This window comes from Littorina saxatilis, linkage group LG10 (genome assembly GCF_037325665.1).
Source record: "Littorina saxatilis isolate snail1 linkage group LG10, US_GU_Lsax_2.0, whole genome shotgun sequence".
Lineage (NCBI taxonomy): Eukaryota > Metazoa > Mollusca > Gastropoda > Littorinimorpha > Littorinidae > Littorina > Littorina saxatilis.
In genome coordinates, this window is record NC_090254.1 from 40721049 (window position 1) to 40738548 (window position 17500).

General features: G+C 42.3%; 1 protein-coding gene across 1 annotated transcript in view; it reads right to left on the minus strand.

Moving 5' to 3' along the window:
- Positions 1–1092: 1092 nt before the first annotated feature.
- The window catches only part of LOC138978833 (cationic amino acid transporter 4-like), a 20011-nt gene continuing 3603 nt past the window's right edge, over positions 1093–17500 (minus strand). The window contains exons 2-6 of the mRNA XM_070351615.1: positions 9564–9769; positions 6858–7028; positions 2664–4399; positions 1813–1924; positions 1093–1438 (exon numbers count right to left, since the gene is read on the minus strand). Of these exons, the coding sequence (XP_070207716.1) occupies positions 1296–1438; positions 1813–1924; positions 2664–4399; positions 6858–7028; positions 9564–9753 (2352 nt within the window). The 5' untranslated portion in view covers positions 9754–9769 and the 3' untranslated portion in view covers positions 1093–1295. The remainder of the gene's footprint in view (positions 1439–1812; positions 1925–2663; positions 4400–6857; positions 7029–9563; positions 9770–17500) is intronic.

Consider the following 17500-nt stretch of genomic DNA (forward strand, 5'->3'; position numbering starts at 1 on the left):
ACATTCTCGAACAGAGAATGTCAATGACAACCAAGTAAATTAAGTCAATGGAAAATAAACCGGTATAGAAAATCCTTTGTGCACGCCACGCACAAACGTATACTGTGTTACCCTCCTTACCATTGTAGTGAAAAATAGGTATCTGACTATGAGGATGAAAGAAGCTAGTTCATTTTTAAAATTGTTGTTTTATATAGTCAAAAGTGCTCGGAGACTGCTTCCGCATTATTGTCTACGTCTCAAGGACAGATTGTAAAAAAAGGCCTAGCCTTAAATCCTAATCCTTGTGATATAAAGTTCAGTTCAGTTCAGTTCAGTTTACACCTGCCGCTAGGCCCTTTGTTATTTGACTTCTTCATAATTAGAGCTACATTTCGCCTGGTTGTGATTGCCCTAGTAGTGCACAATCTGGCTATTTTTCAACACACTCTTAATGAGATGCGACACCGATTAAAATTAAATTAACAAGATTTCTGTACTTGAGTAATGATCCTATCTTCCAGGTGAAATCTCGACGTCCAAAGCGACAATGTTGGAGAAGACGTCACAGGGTGAATAATGGCGTCACGTAATCGTTCTGTCACCTCTGATGTATGTCTCCTAAATCACAAAATGTTGCGAGAATGAAGTTTGTCTCGACGACTTAGGCATATTAGCAATGGAAAATGAACCGTAAGGTCACCGCCAGGCTGTTCAGGTATCGGTATCGTATATCATTAAAGCCGTAGAAACCGGTGGATGCTCGCGCAGTGTGGCTTTTCCAGGTTCAATTTTTGTTTTGTTGCAACTAATCATCCTACATGATCTCTGAGCAAAAATTTCTTTTAATAAGTAAACCCAGCAAGTAAACATCAAGAATAATATGGTTAAAAGCAAACCAAACAAACAACAGACAGGGGTTATGCCGCAGGGTTGTGTTTTCACAAGGGAAAGGGGTATTGCCTCGTGCGATTATTATACCTTTTATTTTCGTCCGTATGAGTAATTATTTGTTTCTTTGCATTCTTATTAGTGTACATGTGCAATTTTTTTTTTTTTACCTTCTTGTTCTTTTTTTTAAATTCTTTTATTTATTGGGGAAAGGGGGTGGGATTTGCTTCTCTCTACTGTTAGTCTGTATGACACTATCAAGCCGGTTGTTCATTATCACAGTTTTTAAAAAAATTATCTAAACCCGTGACGTCACAAGGAATTATCCAAGGCAAATTGTATTACAGACAGACAGAAAACATGTTCTGAATCATTATTACTAAGAAACTGAGCATCGAAAACAATGGAGTAAATCTAAATATTTTTTAAAGGCTGCCCTCAGAATCGGCGTCATTTTCTTCCTGCGACAGGAGAGCGTAGGTTTCTTCCGATTGGATGGATAATGTCTTGCTGTCGTCACCGTCCTTTTTCCATTGCGTCATCATCATGATGACGTAGATGACCAATCCTGCAACAATCCACGCAAACATTTAATCAGCTTCAAACGTGATGTCATTTAACAATGTCAATTGTATTATCATTATTTTTTGTTGTCTTCTGCGCATTGTGATTTTTGTGATAGCACACATACACACTCACGCACCTAAGCACCCCCCCCACTCACACACCCACACCCTTCCCCTACCCTGACGTACACAATCAAAGATACTTACACAAATATATACACACACAGAAAAACATCAACAACACCCCCATACCCCCTCCCCCACCACACGCCCCACCAACATCCACACACACACACGCACACACACACACACACACACACACACACACACACACACACACACACACACGCACACACACACATCGTGCAATTCTTACCCAATAAGACGAGCACGGTAAACTCAATGATTCCCATCACATCAGCGGCTGACACCAACAGCAGCATATTGAGGAAACAGGATAACATGGGAAGGTAGGGCACCAGGGGAACCTACAGACAGAAAAATGTATGTAAGCTTATGTGTCACGGGGCTGGACCTAGTGCATGGGAGGGAGGGGCTTCCAAACTGAGGCAGAAGTCTAACATTTAAAAGGGGTATGTTGGGTCTCTCCTTGAGATGTATATTTGCCGGGTACGGGGGAGGGTGTGTCTGGAACCCAGGACCATCCCCCCCCCACCACCACCACCCACCCCCCTCACCCCCCCCTCACCCCCAGACACAGTCCTGTGTCAGGGCTCCCCAAACTGTTGTGCGTCCCCTCTCCCTGCGTCATGAACGCATTAGAAGCCGAAATTAACAAGTCGCGTAAAGCGAAATCAATTCATTTAGTCAATCAGTCCGCATTGTCGACCATCCGATTGGGCATAAAATAGGAGGTCTTCTGACATGTACAGAAATCCTTATTTTTGTAGCTAGGTCTTTTGGACCTACACATATTTTCCATCCAGGCCCAACTGACCTATAATTGTCTTGTGCGTCTGGGTTACAAAAACGAAGACGTAAGTATACAGGGCCTAGCTTACTCTCTGTGTAGAAATGTAACCTGGGACATTATGCAGTCACATTAAACGCGTTGATTCTAACCGAGAGCCAAGAGCCAAGCGCGACTATGTTGCTGCTAGCTTTCCACTGGGAGGAAGCGACCCGAATTTCCCAGAGATGGGACAATAAAGTAATGAAAATGAAAAAAAAATGAGAAAGAAGTTTCTTCTCAGAGACAAACATTACCTTAAAACCTTCATGATGCCCAGGGCCGCAGCGTTTTCTGACGACTTCACACAGAAAGACGATGACGACAATCATGAGGGTGGTGCTTACAACAGCCAGCAGGTTGGCTCTTCTAAGATCCTCCCACCCCATGCCAAGCTGCACAGCCAGCCCACCAAGAACCAGGACAAGTAAACCAAGACACATTTTCGTGGAGAGTATTTTGAAGAACTCTCTCCGAGTAATCTCGAAGCACCCTTCTCCTACGTTTGCGCCTGAGCTTGTCTTCAGTTTCAAAGGGAGAATCGAATTCCGTGATTTAAACCGTTCTTCAGACATTTGAGACTCGTCCGCAAAGTCACTACTTCTCGCATCAGAGGCACGTTTGTGTTGACGTTTTGAGACAGCGGTGTTGTCCTCGCTTTGAGACATTTCTGAGCTGAGCAAGAGAGTGGTGTCGGTAAGTTCTGTTGCAAAGTTTGCGTTGGCGTCGGATGGTCCACTGCTGTCAGTTGTGATGACAGTTTTCACTCCTTGAGGAGATCTAGCAGCCCCGTTGGAGTTTGGGTTTTCAGTGTTCCCCCCAAAGCCTGGTTTGCCACCTGCATCGTTGGAACGTGTAGACGCTAGGGGGTCTTGAAGTAGATGGGAATCTGTGGTAGGATTTGGAGAATCAGGATCAAATAACGTGTTCCCTCTATCTGTGTAGTGTACCAAACCGTCCTCATCCTTGTACCCCACACCATCAGATTCTGAAGACCCTTGTGTTCTTAGCTCCAAGCGGGGATGTGGAGCATCTCTGTCCTCGTTGGCCTGAGGCAGCGCGGACTCTCCAGAGCTTGCAGCCTCTTGCAGCTCAGACGTCTGCTTTTCTCTGTCTGCCACTCTCAGGGCCACGAGAGCCGGAGCCAGGATCATGTACTGGAACAACATGCACAGGACGCTGAAACGGACGAGGTCCTTGAGCTCCAGCACCAGCGAGATGACAGCCACCAGAACCCCGAACACCACCACCCCGAGCAGAGGCACTTTGGTCCTGGCGTTGATGTAGGAGAACTGCTTCATCAGGAGACCGTCCTGGGCCATCCTGTAGGAAATCCTGGAAGCGGCGTACAGCCCAAGGATGCTCAGGTTTGTGATGGCGATGATAGGACCAATCGTTACGATGTATTTGGCCCACGTGACCCCCTGGTATGCAAATGCCGAGGGTATGGGGGCGCGGAGGTCAATCTCGGTGTAGGGAATGAGACACAATGTTCCCACGGCGGCTCCGCAGTACACGATGACGACGATCAGAAGCTCCAGCAGAATCGCCCTGGGGACGGACTTGATGGGATCCTTAGCCTCCTCCGCCGATATGCAGATACTGTCGTAGCCGTTGAAGGCGAAGAAGGCTGCAGAGGCGCCCGTCACCACTCCGCCCATCCCGTAAGGCAGGAACCCACCGTTATCAGCAGCAGCGAGTCTACCGATATCACCAATGATGGGCCCGAAGATCATGACAAACACGAGCACTCCCGTCGTGAGGACAGCCAGGACCGTGTTGATGATGGACGAACAGTGCACGTTGCACGACACCACCAAGGTCACCAGCAGGAAGAAGGTGAAGGCCATCCAGTCCAGCGAGTGAGAGAAGGGCGAGCCAAGGTCAAGCTGACCTACTTTGTCGTCCAGAAAATTCTGGACGGAGTTGTTGAAGAGAGAGTCGACGAAGCCGCTCCAGGCCCGAGCACCCGTGGCCGCTGAGCACGTGAGAGCTGCCAAACAGAACCACAGAAAATATGAATGGACATAATTGTGTTTGTGTGTATTTGAGTGAGTGTGTGTGTGTGTGTGTGTGTGTGTGTGTGTGTGTGTGTGTGTGTGTGTGTGTGAGTGTGAGTGTGTGTGTGAGTGTGTGCGTGTTTGTGCGTGCGTGCGTGCGTGCGTGCGTGCGTGCGTGTGTGTGTGTGTGTGTGTGTTTGAGTTCGCTGTGTCCTAGAGCGTCAGTTGCTGTGACCTTTTAGTTTCCATGGCTGGATTTGGCTAACACTGACAGTCAGGTGCTGGTGTGAAGTAGTAGTGACTGAGAAAGTTTATTTGAAATGCTCCAGTGTGATTATTATCTCACTTGTATCACAGTTAGTACTGTTCACAAGTAGTTAGTAGTGTTCACAAACTTGATATGTTGTCACCCGCAACGCAGTGAGAGGCGCGCACGCACGCGGATGATTTTGGGTTCAAACAGACTGACTAATTTGTAAAACAGTTAGACCTTAGAATTGATTTGACACATTAGGCAAGGATTTTGCCTATTCTGTAGACATTTTTGCCTAAATTGTACAGCAGTCGTGCCTAAATCGAAACTTTGCCTAATTTCACGACTTAGGCTGCCTAATTTATGCAACAGGCATAACATTTCACAAATTAGGCAAATATCAACTTTGATTTCACAGGTTAGGCACAGCCGTTGCCTATTTCACGAATTAGGCAAGAGACTACCTAATTCAAGAACTTAGGCACTTTCAGGATCTAGGCACGACATATATATTTATATACAAGTTGCTCATCACTTAAATGCTTATGCAATAAATTGATCCTAGCAGTGTATTTATGTTCGATTAAGCTTTTTGATCGTGTCTTTGTGTTATTAGAAATGCGATGTGGTGCCAACAGAAAAATGTCAATGTTTATGTAAACTTCACTTATCTGATCTTATTGTAACACTGTTCAGACATGAGAATTCGCAATGTTCAAAACGGAGGAAACAAGGTTTGCCAAATCTAACATAAGACAAAGATTCTTTCTTTCTTTCTTTCTTTGGTGTTTAACGTCGTTTTCAACCATTCAAGGTTATATCGCGACGGAAAGACAAAGATATTATCACTTTTCTTAACCCTGATTAGAGAGAAGAAGGAAAACTGATTTACACACAAGGAGTGTTGCTTACAGCTTCAAAATCATTTCAATGTTTCGATTTTTTTCTATCCAACATGAAGCCCTAGAGAGGTTCTTCTTCTTCTTCTCCAGCGTTCCAGAATTTTTCTGGTTACGTGTGAGCTCGTTTGCCCATTTGGGTTCCCCAAACTATACTCTGAGAGCATAGTCAGCTTTCACTCCGCTTTCGTTGGGTAGGCATGCTGGGTATTTTCGTGTTTCCGTAACCCACCGAACTCTGACATGGATTACAGGATCTTTTCCGTGCGCACTTGGTCTTGTGCTTGCGTGTACACACGAAGGGGGTTAAGTCACTAGCAGGTCTGCACATAAGTTGACCTGGGAGATCGGAAAAATCTCCACTCTTAACCCACCAGGCGGCAGCGACCGGGATTCGAACTCACGACCTTCCGATTAGGAGGCCGACGTCTTACCACCACGCCACTGCGCCCGTCCAGAGAGGTTCAAAAGAAGTCATCCAAAAACAAAGAGACTGCCAACGTTCCAAAGTTCAGAATAAAAAAACAAGAAAGGTAGGTTGTTGGAACGTTTAATTATTGACCAAAAAAAACCCGTTACGTTCACATAACATTTTGTTTTGTTTTGTCAATAATTAAACGTTCCAAAATCTTACCTTTCTTGTTTTTTGTTCAAAAAGAGGAATTCCTCCAAAAGGAGAACGATTCTCATGCCTGTCTGTTGAATGGTCTTATGGAGCAAATGCAATCAGTTGCACTAATGTTAAAGGCACACTCCCTCCCGTACACGTACACACAGTTCCGCTGACTTAGATCTGGCTGGGATTTAACATGGGATAAGACCACCCCTCCACTTGGTCACATATCAAAAATCAAAACAGTGACTACTCGCTCTGGTGAGTGAAAATCATTTGATGCGTTAATCTCGTAAAAGCCACTGTTAACACAGGAAGGGGTGTATAGTACCTTTAAGGGACATTTGCGTTAATGTTTGTGAATCCATTAATTGTTCCATTTGGTCAACCGGAAGGGTGATCGTTATCGAGCATACTTGTAAGTTGTATGTGTCCGCTTCAATGTATGGCTTGCACGACTATTACTAGAAGTTTGCACGCCGCGGCAAATATTGAAATATGTTTTTTCCTCATCACATCGTTGCTTTCCACCGTGAATAACATTGTCATAATTAGACATACATTGTCTTTTCGCATTTTGTGTTCACAAGCCCCGTACATTTGCCCCCAATTTAAGACTCCCTCCTTTTTAAGACCTGCTTTTCTCAGGAGGTTCCACTGTACCACTAACATGAACGCAGACTCACACAGCAACCCCATCCACCCAGTGAGGAAGGCAGCCAGCTCGCCCACAGCGCGATAGATGTAAGTGTAGGCGGCCCCCGTGTGGGGGATGTAGGACCCGAATTCCATGTAGATCAGGGCGTTGCTCAGTACAACCAGCCCAGCCAGGAAGAAGGAGAGGATCACACCTGGACCTATGGAGAAAAAGATTGTTGTTAAAGTGTTGTATTATCAAAAGCCTATAGTATGTAGGACCCGAACTCCATGTAGATCAGGGCGTTTGCTCAGCACAACCAGCCAAGCCAGGAGGAAGGAGAGGATCACACTTGGACCTGTAGAGAACAATATTGTTGTAAAAGTGTTGTATTATCAAAAGCCTGTAGTATGTCGGATCCGAACTCCATGTAGATCAGGGCGTTGCTCAGCACCACCAGCCCAGCCAGGAAGAACGAGAGAATCACGCCTGGACCTGTAGAGAACAATATTGTTGTAAAAGTGTTGTATTATCAAAAGCTTGTAGTATGTCGGATCCGAACTCCATGTAGATCAGGGCGTTGCTCAGCACCACCAGCCCAGCCAGAAAGAACGAGAGAATCACACCTGGACCTGTAGAGAACAATATTGTTGTAAAAGTGTTGTATTATCAAAAGCTTGTAGTATGTCGGATCCGAACTCCATGTAGATCAGGGCGTTTGCTCAGCACAACCAGCCAAGCCAGGAGGAAGGAGAGGATCACACTTGGACCTGTAGAGAACAATATTGTTGTAAAAGTGTTGTATTATCAAAAGCCTGTAGTATGTCGGATCCGAACTCCATGTAGATCAGGGCGTTGCTCAGCACCACCAGCCCAGCCAGGAAGAACGAGAGAATCACGCCTGGACCTATGAAGAAAACAAGTCGCGTGAAGCGAAATAATACATTTAGTCAAGCCAGTATAGCCCAGTAGCGTACAGCGCGTAATAGGAAAGTGCGCTTTTCTTTATTCTTTTAATTTTTCAAAGTGTTTTTAATCCAAACATAACATATTTATATGTTTGGAATCAGGAAATTATAAGGAACAAGATGACATCATGTTTGGATCGATTACTAAAACTTTGATTTTAATTAGAATGTTGAAATTTTTAAAGACCAAACTCCTTGATTAATTATTAAGCTTCAAAGCTGAAATGCAATCCCATAGTAAGGACTTCGTACAAAATTGCTTGACCAACATTTTAATCAATTTGATCGAAAAATGAGGGCGTGACACTGCCGCCTCAACTTTCACTTAAAGCCGCGGATATGACGTCATCAAAGAGATGTATCGGGAAAAAAAGGAACAAATGATCTGAATGATCTGGCAGAATGTGTATGTACAGGTTCTTGAAGATCGGTCCAGTAGTTTCCTCACACACACACACACACACACACACACACACACACACACACACACACACACACACATACACACACACACACACACACACACACACACACACACACACACACACACTCACACACACACACAAACACACACATACATACACACCACCCCCACCACCACCCTCGTCTCGATTCCTAGTCTATGTTAAAACATTTAGTAAAAACTTGACTAAATGCGAGTAAGGTTGTTGTATATATGTGTTATTATGAGTTATTTCTAATATGCTGACTTAGCAAATGATAACAAGACATGTCGAGAAAAATGATATCAAGCATGAGCCTTTTAGGCGAATGCTGATATCGTTTTTGAGACATGTCTAATTCGACCAAAAGAAATTTCGAAGCAACCCCGCGAATTAGACAGAACAGCCGCAATGGGAACTTGAGCGCTTCTACCTGATTATGCCTGTCAGTCAAAGAATTCTCGTGACCTGAGTCAGCCAATCAGAGTAACACACCTGACGTGATGAATATTCACAGGTCAAATGCCTTTGACACACAACAATCTCACAAGATAAATCATGTTGAACATGCGTTTCGGTTGCTTCGCTTTTTCTCGTTGAACAGAGAGCGACAGATTTAGAACCGACTCCAGACGGATGGGAAATGACGTAAAGATACATTTGATGTAAAGCGAGTGGCGCAATTTCACTTGATTTTTCCGAACTTTGATCATTTAGATTTCAAGTGAGCGGTCGGCATTGCACACTCAGACGATGGGCGGTGCCTTGCTGTTCCGTTACGCACCCACCGACAAAACTCGCTTTTCGGTATTTTTTAGATAAAGAGAGTATTACCTGACAGCATTTGAAGTGTCATTCTTTAGAATAAATCACGCTGATATTGTTGAATTACATTTTTACTTTGTTTTGTTAATTTTTAGCGTGATAAACAAAAAGGGTCCCTGCCTGAACGTTATAACATTTAGAGGGTCACCTAGAATCCGTCCTGATTGGTCAAAAAGCCATAAGGGGCACTGAATTGGTAATACAAGTATTTAAAGCCTCCCCCCTCCCTTCCTGATGCGATCTGTATTGTGAGATGTTTAGCCAAAAACAATGGTACATTGATACATGTGTAGGAGTGGATTTCCGGGCCCCCTGAAGACATACACACACACACACACACACACACACACACACATACACACATACACTCAGACACGCACACACACACACGCACAGACACCCCCCCCACACACACACACACACACAAAACCACACACACAAACCACACACACACACACACCACCACCACCACCACCAGCTTCGTCACCCCCCCCCCCCCCCTTTCAAGACCAATTTTACCTGCCATATCCCTGATGGCCACTCCCAGCAGGACATAGATGCCCACACCGATGGTTGACCCGATGCCAATGGCGGTCATCTGCAGGGTGGACAGACATCGGTGCAGGTTGGTGTGGGTGTCGTCCTGTGCCACCAGCTTCTGTCTGCCTGCTCTGTTCCACACGTAGCGAAGTCTGGCTCCACACTCCATGACTTGTGAATTTGATCTGAAAATGAAATAAGTTAGCACGTTAATAGAGCAAATGAAGGAGAAGAAGACATACATCGATGAAGACTTCTGTGTGAGGAATCTCCCTTTCCATTTCCACGCATAGCGAAGTCTGGCTCCACACTCCATGACTTGTGAATTTGGTCTGAAAATGAAATAAATTAGCACGTTAATAGCGGAAATGAAGAAGAAGAAGACATACATCGATGAAGACTTCTGTGAGGAATTTCCCTTTCCATTTCCACGCATTGCGAAGTCTGGCTCCACACTCCATGATTTATGATTGTGGTCTGAAAATGAAATAAAATAGCCCGCTAATCACACTTTTGATTATTACTGAAGGTGTCTTCCAGTCGTCTTCCAGCGAGCATAGCGAAGTCTGGCTCAATACTGCATGATTTGTGATCGTGGTCTGAAAATAACGATAACTTTGCTGGTGAATCATTGTTTGCATGGTTGACAAACAATGGTAAAAGCATTTCTCTTTCGCCAGTTTCTGTCTCCCTGCCCTCTTCCACACATGCTTAGTGATGGTAGTCTGAAAATTAAAATGAGTTAGCACGTTAAAATCACACTCTTGACCATTTTTTGAAGGTGTGGTGAAGACGTGTGTGGGAATCTTCCTGCCCTCTTCCGCGCATGGCGAAGTCTGGCTCCGCACTCCATGAATTGTGATTGTGGTCTGAACATGAAATGAATTAGCACGTTAATCATACTCTTGATTATATCTGAAGGTGAGATGAAGACCTGTTTTGGAATCTTCCTTCCCTCTTCCACGCATAGCGAAGTCTGGCTTTGTACTCCATAAATTGTGATAGTGGTCTGAAAATGAAATAAATTAGCACGTTAAGCATACTCTTGATTATATCTGAAGGTATAGGAATCTTCCTATTCTTGACACATTCTTGTGAATCACTATTTGCATGGTTGACAAACAATGGTGAACACATACTGAGGGACTTGCTCTCTGTCTCAAGACTCAAAGACTCAAGACTCAAAGATGTTACTATCCTTAGGGTCATTTTTACATTTAGTCAAGTTTTGACTAAATGTTTTAACGTAGAGGGGGGAATCGAGACGAGGGTCGTGGTGTATGTGTGTCTGTCTGTCTGTCTGTCTGTCTGTCTGTGTGTGTGTGTAGAGCGATTCAGACTAAACTACTGGACCGATCTTTATGAAATTTGACATGAGAGTTCCTGGGTATGAAATTCCCGAACGTTTTTTTCATTTTTTTGATAAATGTCTTTGATGACGTCATATCCGGCTTTTCGTGAAAGTTGAGGCGGCACTGTCACGCCCTCATTTTTCAACCAAATTGGTTGAAATTTTGGTCAGGTAATGTTCGACGAAGCCCGGACTTCGGTATTGCATTTCAGCGTGGTGGCTTAAAAATTAATTAATGACTTTGGTCATTAAAAATCTGAAAATTGTAAAAAAAATATGTTTTTTATAAAACGATCCAAATTTACGTTTATCTTATTCTCCATCATTTGCTGATTCCAAAAACATATAAATATGTTATATTCGGATTAAAAACAAGCTCTGAAAATTAAATATATAAACATTATTATCAAAATTAAATTTTCCAAATCAATTTAAAAACACTTTCATCTTATTCCTTGTCGGTTCCTGATTCCAAAAACATATAGATATGATATGTTTGGATTAAAAACACGCTCAGAAAGTTAAAACGAAGAGAGGTACAGAAAAGCGTGCTATCCTTCCCAGCGCAACTACTACCCCGCTCTTCTTGTCAATTTCACTGCCTATGCCGTGAGCGGTGGACTGACGATGCTACGAGTATACGGTCTTGCTGCGTTGCATTGCGTTCAGTTTCATTCTGTGAGTTCGACAGCTACTTGACTAAATGTTGTATTTTCGCCTTACGCGACTTGTATATACTCTGACCAGCATTTTTGTTTCCACTTTTTCTTTGCAATAAGCACGTCCGTTTGTGGGATTTTATTTCTTTATCCAGCCCTAGCCCAAACTAGGGGAGAAACTGTTTGTTTGTAACCATGAGCAGAATTAACAAGAAACTAACAAACTTGATATTGATCAACTAGAATGAGCACATGCACCAACGACAAATAGACAGACAGACAAGCAGGCAGACATAGACAGAGACAGAGAAGATAAAGTAGCGCTGTAAATTCTTAATTAATATATATATTTCCACTACAACTGTATTTTTACACTATTCAATTTCTAAATATGTATTTTACTACAACTTTAATTGTACATTAGTGATACCACCCACAGGACAAAGCCTCACGTGTAACATAAAGTTTTACCACCTCATATCTTATACGACAGTAACATTGGAACGCTGGCTTAATATTTTCACTGCCCCATCTGTTACTGGCATGTTGTCAATAAACTTTGCTAAGTTGTTACGTAATAATTATGCAGGTGTGTGCAAAACACAAATACCCTGTCCAAGTAATTAGATACATAACAGACTTTCGTTTGAAGAAAAAAACAATTAACAGGGTAGTGTTCAGAACGATTACTTATGGACATAACTAGACATTCCGTGTGTGTGTGTGTGTGTGTGTGTGTGTGTGTGTGTGTGTGTGTGTGTGTGTATGTCTCTCTCTCTCTCTCTCTCTCTCTCTCTCTCTCTCTCTCTCTCTCTCTCTCTCTCTCTCTCCCCCTCTCTCTCTCTCTCTCTCTCTCTCTCGGTCACTCTCTCTCTCTCTCTCTCTCTCGGTCACCCTCTCTCTCTCTCTCTCTCTCTCTCTCTCTCTCTCTCTCTCTCTCTCTCTCTCTCTCTCTCTCGGTCACCACCCCCCCTCTCTCTCTCTCTCTCTCTTGGTCACCCCCTCTCTCTCGGTCACCCCCTCTCTCTCGGTCACCCTCTCTCTCTCTCGGTCACCCTCTCTCTCTCTCTCTCTCGGTCACCTCTCTCTCTCGGTCGCCCTCTCTCTCTCTCTCGGTCACTCTCTCTCTCTCTCTCTCTCTCTCTCTCTCGGTCACCCTCTCTCTCTCTCGGTCACCCCCTCTCTCGGTCACCCTCTCTCTCTCTCGGTCACCCCCTCTCTCGGTCACCCTCTTTCTCGGTCACCCTCTCTCTCTCTGTCTCTGTCACCCTCTCTCTCTCGGTAACCCTCTCTCTCGGTCACCCTCTCTCTCGCTCTCTAGCTCTCTCTCTCTCTCTCTCTCTCTCTCTCTCTCTCTCTCTCTCTCTCTTTCTCCCACTCTCTCTCTCTCTCCCACCCCCTCTCTCTCTCTCTCCCTCTGCGGTATGTGATACTAAAAATTTTGCTTTTTTAGATTCGATCGGTTTGAATAAATAATGAGTTAATAATAGTGTCCCCTACTTCACAATGCTCATTGCTGTCTCTAAGAACACTATTAAAAGTTTAACGTGTGCACCATAAGCTTAATTAGTTGTACACTAAATTCGACGGCTTAGTGAAAACATGACTGAGAAATAAAACGCTGATTACACCAACATTCATAAGTACGTCGACCGAATGGTCCTTGTTGTGGACGAACGTTTTTTAATTTTGTTTATAATGAGACGCTGAAAGGAATTTTTTTTCATTTGGTTATTTCGTATATATATATCTTATTTTTGTGCTTGTGGACATTTTTAAGTGGTGTAAATCCCTGGTTTGCGTTTGTATTAATAATGTGTTTCTATAAGTTAAGTGTGTGAATGCCCTCGCATATATGCATGCGTGTCTGTTTCTGCGCGTATCTGGGTGCGTCTCAGAATCTCGTCCTCTGTTTGTGACATTATCACCAAAAGTAAAATCTTCCCAGAAAACTTTGATAATACTATTTACACACTTCTCAGGGTGTACCTTTTCAGTTTAAACAAGAAAAAATATAACATTGCCTTTAGTTTGCCATATATTGAGCATTATTTGGACCATGTGTGCAAAATCACCCGTGTAACATGGAAACAATAAAAGACAACAAAACTGCATTTATAAGGCTGAAAACGACTTTTATTCAGTTATTATTGTTGAATCACAAGCCATTATAGAGTTCAATATGAAATGACTACATGCAAACAACAAAATAATGTTTTTTCAAAGTTCCATGCATTCGTCAAAATTTCAATACAAAAATGAAAATTAATTAATGATATCCTGATCAGAACATGTTGATACATGGCATTCATTCAGTCTTATTGACATTTAACCTTCACAATAGCATATATACAAAGATTTGTTGCTCTAAGACAAAATGTTAGAAAGTTATCCCAAAAGAATGCAAAATGGTCACCGATGTAACATGGAAACATCACTTTTGTAACAAAGAAACGGTTATGCTTTTTCCAACAAACTTTACTAAATGAAGCTAATTTTGCAACCAGATTCTTCTTAGGTAAAATGCCAAACACTAAAACAGGAACAGAAAGAAAAAAAGCTGGACAAAATCAAGCAAACTTTGCCCCCAAAAAGAGAAACATTAATGAAAAGTTCATCACCGACGTAACTCGGAAACGAACAACCAGACATGTATTATAAGGTTTGACATGAAGAATGCAAATGTTCAAAAGTGGTTCATTCAATTGTTAAGACAATAAACCAAAGGCATTGGTTACATATAGAACAGTTGCCACTTGCAGTTAATTAATTTATTTCAAAAGAAATAATGCCCCCTGGCATTGAAGGTGGGGTCACGAATCATGGTTGCATCAGATGTAGGGACTAAGGAAATATCATCGATCCCTGGAAAGCAATAGTAGTTCCCCTCCGGTTTCCTTCGAAGGAACTTTACCACCAGTTCATCAGGTCGAATCTCTTGCACCTGAAACATGCAAGTACCTGCGATTTCAACCAAAGATTGATGCAATATGTGTACTAGTTTCACTAACATGAATTTGTTTGATGTCTATCAAGATTTTGATGCATCCACATTCACTGGCTAAAAACAAAATAATTACCATTCCATTGAACATACAACTTTTACAATTAAAGAAAACATTGACACTTACCGTTCCTTTAAATCGATTTCGGAAATTTAATTTTGATCCTAATTTTTATATTTTCAATTTTCAGAGCTTGTTTTTAATCCAAATATAACATATGTATATGTTTTTGGAATCAGGAAATGATGTAGAATAAGATGAACGTAAATTTGGATCGTTTTATATATAAAAAAAAAATATTACAATTTTCAGATTTTTAATGACCAAAGTCATTAATTAATTTTTAAGCCACCAAGCTGAAATGCAATACCGAAGTCCGGCCTTCGTCGAAGATTGCTTTACAAAAATTTCAATCAATTTAATTGAAAAATGAGGGTGTGACAGTGCCGCCTCAACTTTTACAAAAAGCCGGATATGACGTCATCAAAAGTATTTGTCGAAAAAAAGAAAAAAACGTCCGGGGATATCATACCCAGGAACTCTCATGTCAAATTTCATAAAGATCGATCCAGTAGTTTGGTCTGAATCGCTCTACACACACACACGCACAGACAGACAGACACACACACACACACACACACACATACACCACGACCCTCGTTTCGATTCCCCCTCTATGTTAAAACACTTAGTCAAGTTTTGACTAGGTGAAATCGAAAGAAAAACTATTATTAACAAATGTTTAGCCTAATTTTTCACTTCATAGAATATCATAGCAGCAAAAACTCACCTTTTCTCAAGAACCTTGGGTGTTGATCACTGTCGTAACAAAATCACAGACTTCGGAAACATTCTCGAAATCTTTCTTCGCTGCTGGAAGCTGAACTATTTCTCTCTGTAACTGCGCATGCGTAGTCACCCGCACCTCTAAGTCACTACGCGCAAAATAGTGACCCTCCACCACGAAATGAGTCGCAGGTCACCTCGCGCGGTTCTGCGCTAGGCAAAATATAAGCCTGGGGGGGGTCACTAGTAACAGTGTGAGGGTGACCATAGTCACAGGCTTATAACTCGAAAAGTGTTCACTCTTTTCTAAAACGGTTTTCACCACTAGATAGAGAATAAAAACTTCTTCAGAAAATGTAAAAATATGAAAATCATGAAAAGGTGACATGCGACTCATTCCGTGGTGGAGGGTCACAATAGTTCTAATCTTTCTTCAAAACTCTGAACATTATTTGCAAAACCGTTCACCATCGTAACTGAATTTTGAAGAAGCATGTCATATTGCGCAACTTTCAACTTAGTTTGCAGATGCAATTTTGAGAAAATAATACTTAAATAACATTTAGCTTAGCGATTTTCTATGCCCTTTCATGTCAAGATCGTGTTGAAGATGAATATGCAAATTCTAAAGTTCAAATTTAGGACTTGTTGCTGTTGCACGCGTGTGGAAACCTATGTTACGACAGTGATGGCAAACTTTCAAGCGATTAATTTCGTTTAAAAAAACAATTCTGTGGACAAAATAACATTTCAACTGTCAAGTACACTTAAACCAAACACACATAACAAGAATAGCAGTCCTTGGACATTCTAAACGATTCTTGTAGTGAGGTGCAAAACTAGTTGATGGTTCATGTCACAGATCAGACCTCCATTTTTCACGCATCCAATCATTTCTTTCGCAAAACAACCTTCATAATAATCATGCAAAATACTCAGTTTTGTTTGTACTATTTCTTTATTCATTTTACTTCTCAAAAATACCAATATCATGATTTAAAATTCAGTATGTTTCAATTGTGGGCTAATTTGATTATGGCACACACAAAAGGTTCAGTTTCTGAGACGCACCCATCTACCTTTCTGTCTGTCTGCCTCTCTGTCCCTGTGTTCTGTGCGACACAAACTTCATTATATTAATAACAACACTATTGTTCGTACACATTTTAGCGATGATTTAAGTGCCCGTTAGCAAATGTTTTGGAAATCACTTCGATAAATAAAAGCACTAATCAAAAAATTGCTCCAGGGGCTTGCAACGTAGTACAATATATTACCTTACTGGTTTTTCATGTCCCTTCAACCAATGTGGCTATTTGTGACACATTCTATTGTGTTTATTACACCCCCGGTATAGGGGTGTGTATAGGTTTCGGTCGATGTGTTTGTTTGTTTGTTTGTGTGTTTGTGTGTTTGTGTGTTTGTGTTCGCATATAGATCTCAAGAATGAACGGACCGATCGTCACCAAACTTGGTGAACAGGTTCTATACATTCCTGAGACGGTCCTTACAAAAATTGGGACCAGTCAAACACACGGTTAGGGAGTTATTGGTGGATTAAGATTCTACAAGGACTTATAGAGGGACATATTAATGGTCAAAGGGAAATAACCTTCTCAGTTGGTGGCAGTGAGAATGGTTATTTCCCTTTGACCAACGGGGGTGTTTTTCCTACCTCGGAGGAATTTCTTGTTTTCTCAGTGTTCATGGTTGTCTTCGTGTATCTGTATTTTGTGAGGTAGAGCTCTAGTTGATGAAGATGTGATTTCTTTTTGTTAGTGTGTTATGTTTTTCTTTTGGTGTTTAATTAAATACACTGTTTGCTGTGCCTGCGTGCACTCTCATTGTGCGTGTGACTTCATTCAATACACTGTTTGCTGTGCCTGCGTGCACTCTCATTGTGCGTGTGACTTCATTCAATACACTGTTTGCTGTGCCTGCGTGCACTCTCATTGTGCGTGTGACTTCATTCAATACACTGTTTGCTGTGCCTGCGTGCACTCTCATTGTGCGTGTGACTTCATTCAATACACTGTTTGCTGTGCCTGCGTGCACTCTCATTGTGCGTGTGACTTCATTCAATACACTGTTTGCTGTGCCTGCGTGCACTCTCAT